Source organism: Sander lucioperca, chromosome 9, assembly GCF_008315115.2.
Source record: "Sander lucioperca isolate FBNREF2018 chromosome 9, SLUC_FBN_1.2, whole genome shotgun sequence".
NCBI classification, from domain to species: domain Eukaryota; kingdom Metazoa; phylum Chordata; class Actinopteri; order Perciformes; family Percidae; genus Sander; species Sander lucioperca.
Genome location: NC_050181.1, coordinates 33,185,149 through 33,201,224, shown reverse-complemented (window position 1 = coordinate 33,201,224; position 16,076 = coordinate 33,185,149). Strand labels below are relative to the sequence as shown.

Sequence of the window (16,076 nt, the reverse complement as noted above, 5' to 3'; positions counted from 1 at the left end):
ATGCACTTAGCTGCCACTTTTCCAGTGCTCCAGCAGAAATCAGGCCAGCTCAAAGTATTGGTATGCCCCCCACACATTTCATGTTGTGCTTGGCAGTTTTTGCACAGTAAATTGTTGATAGGGATCTATTACCAGCAGGTATGCTGTAACTGCTGAATCGATTTGGGCTTCTTGGAATTTATGTGCATGGTATGCAACGACATGTTTTACGCAATTTTTTGGCATCTGAAATGGAGCTGCTTTGATAAATCAATAACACAAATGACAGGATGCTTAAAACTGGCAAAGAGCCTTTATTTTCATTTGACATTACATATAGAAAAGAAGCTATTTACAATTAATTTTGAAATTGCCATTATTAATTATTCTCTGCTGATGACTACAATTGATCAGTAGTAGTCCTCTGGGTCCGCTTTCTCACCCTGGTTCTGAATCTGCTGCTGCTTCTTGTACAAATCAGCAATCTGCAGAGAGATGGACAGAGATTGAGAGAGACGGAGAGAAGGAAAAGAGTTGGCATGAGAGAGCATGCATGAAAGAGAAACGGCAGGAGGGAGGGGGGGAAGATCATGAAGTCAGGTCAGTAACATGAAGAGGAAAAAGCTAAAAATAACAGTTTGATTATTCATATCATGGGGCTTTGAAGTCAGTGACTTCCAGCTGCCGACTGGGAGACGGAGGTAGTGTTCACTTGAGCTTTTCGGGGTTTGGGAGCGCGGGGGGGGGGGATGAATCATGTGTGAACAGCAGGGCCCACCCAGAATCAGCAGCAGTGCAGCACGGTGGCACAGTCAGGAGGAAAACTAGGAGATGGGACTAAGGTAAAGCTTTTATTCTCAGTCTAACACTGACTGGCATGTTTCCTTAAAGCCTCTGACCTCCCACACACAGGTGATTTCAGTTATTGTGGCTGATTAGACCTCTGCTCAGGTTGAAGGTGAGCTGGAGCTTAGATGCCAATTTATTAGGTCACAAATCATTGCTATCAATAAGAATGATAAAGGTGTCTTTGTCTTGCCCTAACAGGTGCAACAAAGCTAACAGGAGACTCTGGAAGATGTCAATCAATCAGTCTATGTACACACCCACACAGTCCTGGGACGAGGGATAATCAGCCAGATTCACTGGAAACACCTGTGTGGGTGTTCAGGGACTTAACTCTTCTGGGGCTGCACGACATGAGGAAAATATGTGATAACGATATTACTTGCGATAAATATACAGATATTAAGGTGGACTCAGTTCTGTTGCTTTCAGTATTCTGCTAAAATACAACAAATTGCTTGTTGAATTTAAAACAAATGAAAAGGACATCACTTCCAACTTTCTTTTATTGAACAAAACATAAAAGGCAGCACTAAAAAAGAATGACACAAAAAACAATGTTACATTTTAAAGTGCAGTTTTCTACTTATATTTTCTTTCAATTAACACAAAAAAATCAGAATGTTATTAGCAATATGTCGCAGCCTTTCGCGATGTGTTTATTGCGGCAGTTGATATCGCGATAGTCAGCTAGCTAGACTATCTGTCCAATCTGAGTTTTCTGTTGCACGACTAAAACAACTTTTGAACGTATACATGTTCCACCAAAACAAGTTCTATCCCGAGGCTTTTTTTTTGCAGAGGCACCATCATTGTGTCAAGGGCTTAGCACCGCCCATGACGATTGTGATTGGTTTAAAGAAATGCCAATAAACCGGAGCATGTTTTTCTCCCATCCTAGAATGCTGTGTGGACTAGCCAGACCCTCCTCCGCAGCGCTTTGGTCTGGCAATGGGAGACTAATATCACGATGACGACAAAAAAAAAACTAGATAGATTGTGCAGCCCTGACTCCTTTGGACTTGAATGAGGTCAAGCTTCTTTTAAATTGTCTGCTAAATCACACAAAGTGAAACTAGGAGTGTGTGTTCATCCTGCCAGATAACCGATGGAAGATTAATTTAGATGTAGCCGATGTTCCAACCTGTCTCCTAACAGTAATGGGCACAAACCTGACTCCACAGTTAACAGATGGCTGTTAATTCCAGTCAGTAAAAGTTGACATTATAATATGATTCAGACCTTATGAAAGTTACACCTGTTTAGGATCAGGTAAAAAAAGAATCCAGCTGGCATGTTTCGTGCCAAAACTCGAAATCTTTGTGAGAATGTCAGTGTGCTGTTACACAACACTGTGCAATGCTTGTGTGATAGCTGGGTTGGCTTTAAGAGGAAGCTGTTGGCTGTCAGTCAGAGTTTGGACATCCAGGGCAACGCTTGATGCTGGCGAGCGTGTCTTAAAACTTTTAGTAGAGTCTTAACTGGTGGACAAAGTGGTAGACAGTGAACACGTCTACAAATCAAAGCTAAGCGTTAGCGGCTTGTTGTCAGGCTGTTTGAGTCACTGATGAATTGATTGACTGACTTTCTTTTATTCTGGATCGCAGACGGACATAAAAGCATCCTCAGATATCTAGTCAGTCCAGATGTTAGCACAGGAGAGCATGATTCAGAACGGATTGCTAATAAAGACTTTGGACACTGACATCATTTATGGTACATACAGCCATTACTGTGTACCAACAGTAATCAGTGGTGGAATGTTACTAAGTACATTTACTCAAGTACTGTACTTAAGTACAAATGTTGAGGTACTTGTACTTTACTTGAGTCTTTTCTTTTCATGCCACTTTCTACTTCTACTCCGCTACATCTCAGAACATCTCAGAGAGAAATATTGTACTTTTTACTCCATTACATTCATCTGACAGCTTTAGTTACTAGTTACTTTACAAATTAAGATTTTTTACACACAAAACACATGTAGTTTATAAAATACAACGTTTTATTATAAATGAAACTAGCCAACAATATAACGGCCTACAAGTCCAGCTGAAATGATTAGACCATTAAACACACAACAGTTTGTATCGTTTCCAGTTTCTAAAATGGGAGGATTTTTCCTGCATTGAGTACTTTTACTTTAATTTATTAAAAGTACATTTTCCGGATGGTACTTACATACCTATACCTAAGTAACATCATCAATGCAGGACTTCTACTTGTACAGTGTGGTATTAGTTTAGTAAGTAAAGGATCTGAATACTTCACCACTGACAGTAATTACAGTCAACAGTCTAATGCCTATCACAACTTTACAGAATCCAAGGTGATCTGCTTTTATGAAAAGGACAGATGAAATGGCAATTTTTTTACTTAATCAATTAGTCAATGAGTTGATAAGTCTATCAATAAAACGGTCATCAGCATCTGTTATTATAAACTTTGAATACCAGTACTTCTTTAAGCAAAAAGGCCAAAGATTTGCTGGTTTCAGCTTCTCCAATGTCAGAACCCACTGCTCTCTCCTCTCTAACATGATAGAAAGTTACACATCTGTGGCTTTTGGTCGAACGAAACAAGAAAAGAGGTCACCCTGGGCTTCTTTTTTTTTTGTACTGTTTGAGGTTTTATAGGCCAAGCAAATACTCGACTAATGGTGAAAACAACCAGCAGACTAATCCTTAATGACAGTGTTTGTTGTAGACCCATTCTTTTTGTTGTCGTTTCAGTATTTTTAGTTTGAGAAAACGTGAATCTCAACAGTGTCTCCAAAAAAAAAAAATAGTTAAAGAGTTAGTTTGTATAAGATATTTCATTTCATATACACTAACATACTGTAGCGATGCGAGCATTGACTTGTAAGGCAGGTCGGTTGGGTTGAATTATTCATAAATGATGTGCTGGTGGGTCAGCGGGAAGGTCGGGGAAATATAAACAAAAATAAAGAAAAACATCTTAAATCATTGAAACTTAATGTATTTATCTACGTAAAAACTTATCGTGGCTGTACCAGGTGTAGTGTTTATTCCTTTACTGAGCTAAACTAAGAGAAAGCCATGAAAATAAGGGCTTTACGTTTAATATAATCACAGGTTGCCGCGTTTGTTGTTGGATGCTTGAGTATGTGCGTATGCAGGTGAAGGTACCAGGTGACCTGCACATCTCTACTGTAGAATATTATTCACTCACTTTTTGTTGCCTTACAATATATTAGCCAGCCTCCAACACTGAACTCCAGAGGTGCTGAGTTACCTGGCAGTTATATACTGTAGCTTTGTTCTCCGTGCAGTGGGAGGCCACTACATGAATCAATAGGGGAAAAAAGGCTCGTCCTTGCAGTGCTATTCACCCTTAGAGATTACTTACAGGACAGCTCTTGTAAAGTGATGTCGATGCACCTTCTCCACATGGCACTTCAAGTTACACGGCCGGGCAAACGTTGAGTTGGTTGAGTTTCTACAGGTTTACAGTCATTATTGTATTGCACAAGGCTGACCTGTTAGACCTTCTGGGCCTCCACACACGCTCTACAGATGGTATTTAATGCTTGAAATGTGTATCTGACATTATTCTATACTTAACTGGTGATTGCACATGTCTGTTTTTTATTTTTATTTTTTATAGCCTTCAACAAGTTCCATGCCAGTGCGGGTGATCTGATGTACCTGAGCTCCGGTCGTGGCGTCCTCGGGCTTCTTGTCGTCTCTGATCCGAAGGAAGCGAGGGAACCTCAGAGAAATGCCCTTTTCTGGATCCACCTGAGGGCAGGCAGGCAGGCAGACAGGATCACAGTCAGTATACAGTACAGTAAGATGGATTTGTTTGATTAGTACAATGCACGTGTTAGCCAGACGGCTAATTTAAAATGAAGTCCTAGTTACCTAGGATGCATGTCTTTATGTTGGGAGGAAACCGGAGCAACCGGAGGAAATCCACACAAATACGAGGAGAACATGAAAACTCCACACAGAAAGGCCCTGCCCAGACCGGGGATCAAACTCTGCAGTGCCACCTTGCTGTGAGGCAGACGTGCTAACCACAGAGCCACCGTGCTGCCCACACAAGCAGTACTGGAATAAAAACGGTAACCCCTACATGTGTTGAATCATTTTTTTTTTTGACCGTCAGACTTAATATTAAATCCCTATTAGTTAACGGTTAGGGTTAGAAAGACTTCTAGGACAAAAACTGTAGTGAAAGTAGTAAGTAGTAAGCACCTCGCACCTTTAAACTCTGATCTTTTTATTACTAAATACGGTTGGGGAAAAAAAAATAAAAAAAAAAATGCTAAAAATATTTCTTCCTATAAATGTTTTCAGAGAGTTAAATAATGTTAATGTCATGGCAAACACTTTATGTGCACTTTGGGACTGAGAGTCCAGCGTGCAGTCAAAGTATCTGTTCCATTAAATCCAGCATCTTTTACAACGTTTTTAATAACTCAATTACGAGGCGCTAACTGTGACTTTTTATTGTAGGCAACAGAGCATAGCAGGCAGAATGTATCAGTGGAAACACATGGGGGGAAAAGGGGGGAACTGACCATTCCCATAGCAGCCTTGTAGACGGGCGACAGCGACAGGTCGGCGCACTTCACCTCCCAAACCTGCACGGCGTCCAGCCACACATCGGGCTCTGCTGATTGGTCGATGCGGTAGTAGGCACGGGGCTTGGGCAGAATGTGCTCCTACAGAACAGAGAATAGATAATGACCATTTTCATTACAAATTAAGTTTAAAGGGGTGATAGAATGCTTATATAGGGTATTTCACACTGTTCCTTAAGGTCTCCGAATAGGGTATGTAACATTGGTTGGGCTGAAAATGGCCCAGGTGCTGTTCTATGCGCCCTAATGCAACCCTGTGAAATAGCCCTAGAATGAAACAAGGTTTTTTTCAATTTTATGGTATGCTCATGAATATTTAGATGAGCTGCGCGCTGATTGGTAAGTTTACAACGAGCAAAGCTGGAGACATTAGGTGTTGAACCATATATCTTTGAGCCTGAATCAGAGGAAGAATCTGATGTAGAGGAGCAACCAGTCGCCCGAAGATTTGAAATGACTACTTCAGAGTGGTAAGTTTTGTCATTTAGCATTTACTTGCATCACGACCAGCAACTCGTGATGCTCTGTACCCAGCGCACAGTCACCTTTTCTGGAGTAACTAGACCACCTACTACCACTGACCTGACGGAGCTCTATAACCGGCAGCTCGTGGTGCTCTGTAACCAGTGCACAGTCACCTATGCTGGGGTAACTGAACCACCAACTACCGCTTACCTGGAGCACCACGACTGGCAGCTCGCGATAAGATGTGAAAAGTGTCAGCATTCCCTGTACAGCCTGGAACACTGCATTTACAACCGTGGTTCATTTTCAATATCCTTGAAAAACTTCCAAACTTTCTTCTTTGTAATTCCTGTGGAAGTACACAGAGCAGCGTGCAGCTAAACTAGTGAGATCTACGCTGGTGCCAAATAAGGTACAGCCACCGAGTTGACGTCAACTTTTAGCTTTGTTGGGATTCGCCCATTTTCAGCAGCAGTTTCAAATTGTGAGATTTGCAGAGGAAAGAGGTGTCAATGGGACTTTGAGGTTCTCTGTATGCCCAATTCTTCCCACCGAACTGTCGTTATTCAACTATGACAAGGTAAACTCGGTTTTGCATTCTATCACCTTTAAGGTTTATTGTGCCTTTAAATAACAGCTCAAAAAAAGCCAGGCTCAGTTCCCAGAGTGATGTACTATGTACTATGTGTAATTGTTGTCCAGTTCTTTGTGTACTTGTGCTGCTCGGGAATGCAAAATCAATTTCAGTGTTAAAAATACAATACAATATAGTTGTATTGTATCATATTGGAAAGATATTCTATTTATGACATGAAATAGAAAAGCAGTTAATCCTCACATTTTGAAAAAGTAAAATAAACATAGTATATATATACACTGTATATACAAACAGACTTTCACAATGTAGAACAAATAGGGCAATGCATTCACAGAGAAGCGGATAAAGAGACAGTGACAGAAAGGCCTTGGTTGCCCTGCTGAACCTGCCGCTGCCTCCCAACCGCTTCCCGAGAGACAGCACAGCGTCTCAACACTCGTATTCACATCATACCTGCTTGCCTCAGGGCTAACACGAGAGGCTGCTTTTCAAACCACAGTATCATACACCTACATGAAAGATTTCATTCAGAAACCCCTTTTGCTATTCACATTTTTTGTTACCTGATATTCAACAAAAAATAAAAATCATAAATAACCTTGCAGCTGAGTCCGGGCCTCCACCCAACCCCACAACTGTTCCTGTTCTATTTGGAAAAATGAGCAAACTTCTACAATATTTAATAGTGCCTTTTTTAACTCTGACACAAGCAATCATTCTGTCAGCGTAGGTGTCACATTTCTTCAAAATGATACCCACCGTGTTTTGGCGTTAAACAACTGTTTCAGCGAATGGGACTGTGGAACAGCGCTGTGTTAACTCGACTGCTGCAGTGTCCACAAAACTGGGTCACAGTTAAGTGATGCTGGGGAAAAAGAAGGCTCCAGCAGCAGTGGGGCTGCTTTTCTCTCACACATTATTTATACTGTAGGCATTCAAGTGACTCTCTTATTCAAGTGAGCTGGTAGGCATGCAGTCTTATAAAACACAGCTGCTGTTACACCATCGACAGTGTAGCCAAACGCCGATATGCTTTATCTGACAGGTCAGGCATCAGCTAGACTTGATCCACATTCAATCTAGGCTCTCGTCTTTATGGTTATAAAATTAAAACGATGCAATTTTGCAAACCATTAAAATGTGCGGAAGCCAACTCACTTATTCAGACTTATTCAAGGAGGGCAATTATAATCAGGTACAGGTGTTGTTGCTGGGGGAAATGCACAGTTTTTACAGACTACGCAGAAATAATGGCGAGCTAAAGAAGAAAAGAAAAGCTTGACTTCTTGTTTAGTGGGAAAACAGGGTTTCTACAGGTTTCACCAAGTCAAATTTAAGACTTTTTAAGACCCTTTTAAGACCATTATGAATGAAATTGAAGACCTATATCACGACATCAAAAAACAGTCAGATGTCAGAGTCCGGAAACATTGTCTGAAACAATTCCCTAATTTCCTCATTGGCATTATAGGACTGGTGTCTAGATTGGCTGCAAAATAAGTTGCATGTTTTCATTTGTAGTCGTAATACAGCAAATTATATTTGGATTAGCGACAGAAAGAACTACAACACCACAGAATAATAAAAAAAAAAAAAAAACATTCTAAAGGGCTGTGGGAACATTTCAACGAGCATTGGAGGTAGCGTTACATGGACGTAGGAAAATTAAGACTTGTTGAAAATTATTTAAGACCTAGAACACAATACTTCAGCAAATAACCCTAACCCTAATTAAGACTTTTTTAACATTAGAAGTGCCGGAATTCCATAACTACTAGAATTGCCTTGAGCGGTAATTTTGAACACCAGATTCCAAACTCTATAATCTCTCATGATAAATACCTAATTGTGAAATTAATGCATGTATTGTGTTAGGATATCTTTAGAAAAACGAAATAACACCAAAATGTAAATTTTAATGAGTTTAATTATACATTTGAGTAGTAGGCCTAATAGGCTACGTGTTTCAATAATTCCTATCATGGCATAGTGAACCGTAATTATTTCATAGGCTGAAAAATATGGTATGGAAATTCATTCAACATAACAGGCAAATAACATCTTAAAGTATCTTATTTTAACATGTATACCCTAACCTAACCTGACACTGCCTCCGTTTTGGTGTCTGCTGTGGTGTGCAGCGCTGCTCGGACCGTGCGCCGCTGCCTTTTTTCTCTGACAAAGACGATGATAGTTACTAAGCAACCAATATGCATCTTCAATCGTGCAAAAGTTTAAAAACAATAGCGTGAAAATCCGAGCGGTCAATATGACCGTGTATGGCAAAATAGGTAAAAGTGATTGTATTTTCTTTGCCTTTTGTGTAATGTGTATAAAAACAATTAAAAATGAAAATACAGACTCTTTTAGGAAAAGTCAGGTACCAGCAGGATTGTATTTTTTTATTCAGCAAAGTTATTACACATTTAAATTTCAAAACGGTCAAAATGACCGTCATGGCTGTTCTAGTGTTGAGGCCTAAAATTTTGATTTCGAAATTTTAGACTTTTTAAGACCCCGCAGTCTTAAAAAACTAGACATTTTACAACGTCCCTCAATAGCAGGCTCTCAGTGGCCGCTTAAGTAAACAAAGCGATCACTTACAACATGGGTCATCATAACATATTCTTACATAAAAGTCTTACGCCAAAAACTCAAAGGCTATATTCCCGTTTCTGGGAGACTTTCTATGTAAAACATCTGAGCAGGAAGTGCTGGGTTTCACTGACAGTAGCTTAACAGCACTCAGAAACATCATCAGTGAACGAAAACTATTTCTCTTAGGGAAGAAAAGCTGCAGCGGTGGAGAACGACATGCCTGTTGTACTGATGGAACTGCTGCTGTGCAATGTACATTATCATAATGTTCTACATAATCAATAGAAATGAAGGCAAAAATAACACTTCTAGTACGTTCTAATAAACTAGGAATCTGTCTTCAAGAAGTTGTAGGTGTAGTTTAGGGCTGGAACTAACGATTATTGTCATTATCAATTCATCTGCTGATTATTGTCTGGATTCATCGTTTAGTCCATAAAATGTCAGAAAACAGTGGAAAATGTCTGTGACTATTCTGAAGTGATTTTGGAGAGGGACATTAGGGAGTTAAATACACTGGTTGACTGACATGGCACCATTGTAGCCTATTCATAAAATGCTATCAATCCAGACTTAATATGATATTAATAATGTATGCATATTGCTTCCTCTAAATTTCAGGTTGTGGTCGACTAGCGGGGCCTGCTTTGTTTTTTTTTTTTATAAATTAATGAACATTGACTGTGATTGGTGGTTGGCTGTGCATGCAGACCTGCATGTCACACACTAGCAACAAACTGTGTATCCAAGAACACTTCAGTCAGTGTAAATTACGTTCTATCAGACACAGACTATGTAGATTGGTGTTATGTTTCCAGCGTCGTGGCTCCAAACCGTAACGTTAGTTGGGACTTTTTCTTTAGGCTACCTACATTAGCTTTAGCCTGGCTGGTAGCAGCTTTCTGTGGTGAAAAATGGCCGGGAGATGTCGTGATTACGTTGCATTAATCAGGTGATTTAGTTTGTCTTTGCAGCGAACATAAAACACTGACTACTGTAGCTTCCCATGGAAATGTGCATCACTGTCAGCGGCAGCTGCCGCTTACCGTACTTTTCTACACACGGAGAGCCTCACTTCCCATAACGAACCCCGTCGGACTAACGTTACGTCACATACACACGTTGCCCACATGGCCACCTGTCTTAAAGGGGAAGGCTCGGCCGGTAACAATTATGTAAAAGGAGAACGGTGAAAGTTAACTTTTCTATCAAGCAGCAAAAAAGTTTGAATGTCAACATTGCAACGTCCTGCGATGTGACTATCGCGCACGCGCACATGGCGATCTAGATGTTGTAACAAAATATTGTGCAGCCCTAGTAACGAGTAACGATGCAGCACATAAAAAAATGTATCAGAGTAAAAGTATTAAACTCAGCGAAAATATGAACTGAATTAAAAGTGGAAGTAGGAGAAAAAAACAATACTCCAGTAGAGTACAGATACAGCCTTTTAGTACTTAAGTACAGTAGTGAAGTAGTTCTACTTTGTTACTATAAATCTCTGACTAAAAGGATATTCAGACTTCTATCATAGACAAACACTTCTGCACCAATCTGTCCATGTTCAAATCACAAGTCAAAACTCACCTTTTTAGAGCTGCTTTTAATGTTTGATTAATGTGTGTATTTTAGTGTGTGAATTTTCGTAATATTTGTATTTCCTTTTTTTTTTTAATTCAGTGTGTGAGAATTTTTAGGAAAAAAGGAACACTACTGGTTTAAGACTTGAGCTAGCCTAGATCAACGAGTTAAAGTATCAAAATAAACAAAGGATGGAAAGGAAATTAAAAAAAGGATCAGTGCATCCGTGGACACAGCCCAGCGGCTGGCCACCCAGAGGAGAGTGAACAGAGCCAATCGTCTCCGTGTCTGGACTGCCATCGGCCTGCAGCTCTGCAACCAAAGCAGCACAGTCACACCGGCAACTCGCATTAATTCACCATCCATCACTTTCAGATGAAGAGCCTCATTACAAAGCACTACAGTACAGGCTGGATTGGTCTGGGGGAGGGGGAAAAAAAAGGTTACACCACCTTCTCAATCACTGTTTCACTGGGATTCTGCACTGTGCAGCAGTTTGTACCACTGAGTCTAAAGCCGTAACCTTTCAAATATTACTTTAAGGTTATTTTACTCCACGGTGTGTAGCATGTTTGTACAGTGAAGGTTATCTCACAATCAGTCGCTTTCCTAAAACAAATGACTGCATTTTTAAAAAGCCTCTCTGCTCTTATTTCTGTAAAAACGGGTTCTAAATTTAGCTGATAAAGTCAATAGGAGTACTCAAACAAATTTCGACTCTCACAACAGCTATCAATTTCAGAGAGCAGTTCAATATCTTCAAATGCTGCTGCTCTGCTGCTCTGGAACGAACCTCTTCAGATGTAAATTGAAAAAGCAATTCATTACCCAACAACAGAGCACGCCTGCACAGTTACTCCAAATGCAGACGTACGTTTATGTACTCTGGCCAATATTTTCCACGCGCAAGTAAATGCATGTAATATAAAGTCAAATTATTTATAGTTTTGTAATTTCTTTTAGGCAATACGTCCAGAATAGTAGAGGGGGGCTTTCAGTATAAAATTATCCATTTAATTCTGGAAAGTTGGAATGAATGAATAATTAATTGAGGGAATGATTTTACGCAAAGGGCCTCAGCCACACTCATTCGGGCTCTTTTAACCTTACAGTAATATTGACTTAAGAAATTAAGTACCTGTGGTTGCAGAATGTTAAGAAACCCCAGTTATGAATTTAAAATATAAAAAAAGCATCAACGTGGGGAGTTGAGATTGTCACCGAGCAAGTTTGCGCGACAGTCACGCTGTGCCACGTTACCTTTAAGAACTTGTAATGCTGCTCCAGATCTTCATCCTTGAAGCCTGTCCCGATCTGGAAGAGACGAGAGGAGATAAGAGAAACACATACATACGCGCGCATGCGCGCGCACACGCACACGCACACACACACTTAGATATACACATACATATTCCCTCATGGTGAGACTGCAGACATTTGGCAGCGAGCAGAAGAACACAGTACAGCGAGCCCATCCCCATACACAATGTCTCCCTGCTTTGCCTGAAGCGCCGTGTCACTTCTCAAAAGACCTGAACCCGCTGAGACACGAGAATTACCTAACAGGCTGACATGTGCTGAAAGGGAAAGAGAAAAAAAAGCCTGGTATATCGTGCACATATAGCATTTTTCAGTTCACAGATGTATTCTAAAGGCGTATGCTGCAGGTGTCTACAGGAAGCTTTATGTTCCAGAGGCTGCAGTCACCACGACAAGGTTCAGAGGGGTTTCATTCAACTGTGGCACCTTTAAGCCGTCTACACGATAAGCGGCAAAACCACTGTGCACTGGCCGTTCCACTGACTTCTTATGGGGAGAGCCATGCCGCCCAACTAGATGCTGCGCTACCCTTGGCGTCGCTCGGATTTGCGCCGAGCGCTGCGCTCAAAGTTGCCGCTGACCTTTCAAGGCGCAACCATGGACGTGGTGGACATGGACCATGGTCTGTTCATCATCATACTGGGCTTACCCATATCATCATCATTTAGCGAGACAATAGCCAATAGTCATGATGGGAAAAGGTAGCATATATAAGACGAAGTGAAGCAGAAGTAGTCTGGAGTAATATTAGTCTATGTGAGGAGATAACCAAATATCCAATCAATTTATGATTCCAATCAATTTATGATTCAATGAGTATGTGATTGTTTTGACTCCTGGGAAACCCAAACACACTGATACAATAGGCACCTGTAAAGACTAAAGCAACGGTGAGAGCCCAAACAAACTGTTGCTTTGACTGTAACCTAATTATCTTTTTTGTTTCATTAGTGTGCCCGTTTTTCCCTGTGAGGGCCGTCTATGTGAACTGTGTCGGAGTGAAGCTCACAGCAGCCACTCTGCAGCATCGCTGCTCCTGGATTTGTGAGGAAGACAAGGAAATTTCAGCAGGACGTAAAGTTTAGATTACATTTGGGAAATGCAAATGTGGGTTAAATTCTGCTTTCAATTATAGCGGAGCCTCTCAAACTGAATGTTCCGCAAGTTTGCCATGTCAAGGACAACAAGATCGTTGTCTGTTGCCTTTGTTTCATGGCTGATATTGGAGAGTAAAAGAGAAAAAGAAGCAGGGGACTGTGTGCTGCTACATGTCCCAAACTTTGCCTCTTGTTTGTTTAAGACTGCAGGCCTCTAAGTGGGCATTCACACCAAGAAAAGTGATCTGGCAATTTGCAGCAGGGTGGTGTGGCGGGGGTCCTGTTGTGTTCTTAACCCCCCCCCAAACAAAGCACAAGTAGACTTTATATTTCACCATTACTGTTTTCCGTCAGATCGTTTATAGATTACGATGTTTTCGACTGCACTTGGAGGCAGCTTATTTTACAGGGATAGAGAGACAAAGAAAAGAGATGAGCGAGTGCTTTGTTGTTGCAGGAAACATTAAGCTATTACACAAACTCCCGGGCAGTTCCGTGCTTTTGTTACTTTTTTTATCCTCAATAGTGTTTTAAAACTTTCTTGTGGCAGCGATAGAGGCAGTGATGTTTCCTGTTTACGCGACTCTCACACCGCCTCCAACCATAGCTTAAAAACACTGACAAGTCTGATCGAAGGCTACATGACTGGCCACCGTAGCGTGACGTCAGGTTGCGTTTCTCCAAAAGTTGAATCGATCTCAACTTTTCGCCACAGGCCCGCTGCATGTTTTTTTCGCCTAAACGGACTACCCCCGATTCAAAATGAAGGAAAGACCTGCGTTTTCCCCGCACAGTCTGACGGCCGACGCAGGCTGTGTGAATGCAGCCCTACACAGGAAAATGGGGAAAGTACCTGAGCTTTCTGGAGGGCTCCTAAAATGCTATGTGCTGGGGAGAGCATGATGGGCTTATATATTATACATGTTTATTTGGTTTATAGTTTATTGTCTATTATTTTATTACAACGTTGAATGGTCTTGATTATTGTAAACAATATTGTCACCTTTTCTTGATTTTTGTCTGGGTGGGTGGTGATGACGAGGGGGGGTGGGGTGGGGAATATGTTCATGTTGCAAATTGTATGTTTTGCGTGTTGTTTAAGAAACAAACACACAAATAAATACAAGTTAATCACACAAAAAAACTGCAGGCCTCGTGTACTTTTTAAATATTCCTAAAGTTGCTGTGCATGTGGGAGGTGATGCACCAACACAACTTTAAGAAAGCACAAGGTGTTACTGCCAATTTATCCAAACATGACTGAGATCAAATAGGAATGCCAGCCAGGACACCTCAGACAGGCAGTTTTGAGACTCCATCTTAATGTGATCTCTAATGTGATTAAGATCTGAGCTCAAAGTTTGAATACCCAAGTTAATAAAAGCTGCTGGGACTGGATGCACCAGGTGACAGTGACTGACAGGTGGAACAGAATCATCCATTGTGCAGCTCAGTCAGCATTTGTTTAGAGCTGAAAGCTAAACAATTATGACAATGTATAAAATAAATAAATAAATAAATAAATAAAAATAAAACACTATTCTTAAAAAAAGTGAAGGTCTCTCAAACACTCGAGCTAGCAGCTATCCAAGCAAAGGAAGATTTATATAAAAATCAATAACAGACGACAGGAGCTCTTCAGCTCACATTTTACACGGAAAGTGGTGTCTTCTCTGGTGTACTTAGAACGCAACATCCATCCTTGCCTCACTGACTAGGATAGTCATCTCAAGTGTGAAAACAATTCTCCAGTGAGATTTTATTTACAGACAAAATATTGCGAACAGAGAAAAACCACTAGCACTGCCTGAAAAGGTAACGCGGTGAACGAACGGTTTTAATCTCCGTCGGCTCCAGCGCACACGCACGCACACACACTGCACTAACATAACAGCCCGCAGCACACACACATAAACCGACATAAACAGAAAACAGTCAACACTATATACCCCCCCTAATACAAAGATCTTTAAAGCCTATTACACAAAAGAGAACAACAAGTTGACAACACGCTTGGGGTGTAACAATACATTAAATATGTTAAAAATAGACCATCTTGGAGCTGAAGATTGGGCACACTATTAACACATTTTTATCAGTCTTACTTCCCAAAGGTTAAATGTATAAATACATGAACTGCCAGAGGGCCACTTTAAATTACGTACATTAACACTTTTAAACTTCAGGATTCAACTGCCTGGAAATGCCCAGGCCAGAAATTTAAAATGAGTTTCCCTGGAGATGTTTATTTTGGGTCCTTTGGGAGGGAGCGAAATGCATTTGGATGTGCACTATTCCACTAATAAAATAAAGTAAATAACAGCCGGCCGGCAAATGTGAACCTTGAAAATCTTTTTTTTTTTTGTTGACATGGTAAAATCTTTTGCACCTTTTACACTATATAAGCTGTTTTCATGTGAAGAAAAAATGTGAGTCAGAGATTGATGTGATTGATTCCCCCATATCGTATATCCCTGTGTGTGGGATGCATAGCTGCAGCCGTGTAAACATGCACTGGACAGACACACACCTTGCAGACTGACTGGAACTCCTCGTTGTCCTCGTCGTAGCAGGCCAGCAGGAAGCCCCCGTAGGTGCCTGTCCTCTTGCCTTTTCCCAGGTAGGCGCCGATCACACACAGGTCGACTGTGTCGCCCACGCCGTCCAGGTAGTCTTTCTTCAGCTGAAGGGAGAGGATAACAGCGCGTCAGACATGGGACTGTATATTTACATGATGAAGCACAAAAAACACATGTAATGATATGCATTAATGGAGCTGAAAAATGCATCTCAATATTAACAATTGGATCGGTTACAAAGTCTAAAAAAAAAAAAAGGCACAAAAAATATGCTTAATTAAACACCAGAGAGCACAATTACATGTCATTTATTAACAATGTGATCTGTCAGAGGTCTAAATGGCTGCCTGAAAATGTTGACAAGCTAATGGTCTTAAAAATGTTCCTGTCCTCCAGAAATATGA

At 40.8% G+C, this 16,076-nt stretch overlaps 1 protein-coding gene and 1 long non-coding RNA gene across 4 annotated transcripts in view; one reads left to right on the top strand and one right to left on the bottom strand.

Annotated features, from left to right (window-relative positions):
- Window positions 1-270: 270 nt before the first annotated feature.
- The window catches only part of lig1 (ligase I, DNA, ATP-dependent), a 62,881-nt gene continuing 47,075 nt past the window's right edge, over window positions 271-16,076 (bottom strand). For all 3 annotated transcript variants that reach the window (XM_031286068.2, XM_036004977.1, XM_036004976.1), the window contains exons 23-27: window positions 15,624-15,776; window positions 11,937-11,990; window positions 5,372-5,515; window positions 4,494-4,586; window positions 271-464 (exon numbers count right to left, since the gene is read on the bottom strand). In XM_031286068.2, coding sequence (XP_031141928.1) covers window positions 390-464; window positions 4,494-4,586; window positions 5,372-5,515; window positions 11,937-11,990; window positions 15,624-15,776 — 519 coding nt within the window. In that variant the 3' untranslated portion in view covers window positions 271-389. The remainder of the gene's footprint in view (window positions 465-4,493; window positions 4,587-5,371; window positions 5,516-11,936; window positions 11,991-15,623; window positions 15,777-16,076) is intronic.
- On the top strand, window positions 9,435-10,366 carry LOC118495822. The gene is made up of 2 exons (XR_004898268.1): window positions 9,435-9,744; window positions 9,914-10,366. It is a non-coding gene; the product is annotated as an uncharacterized LOC118495822 (long non-coding RNA).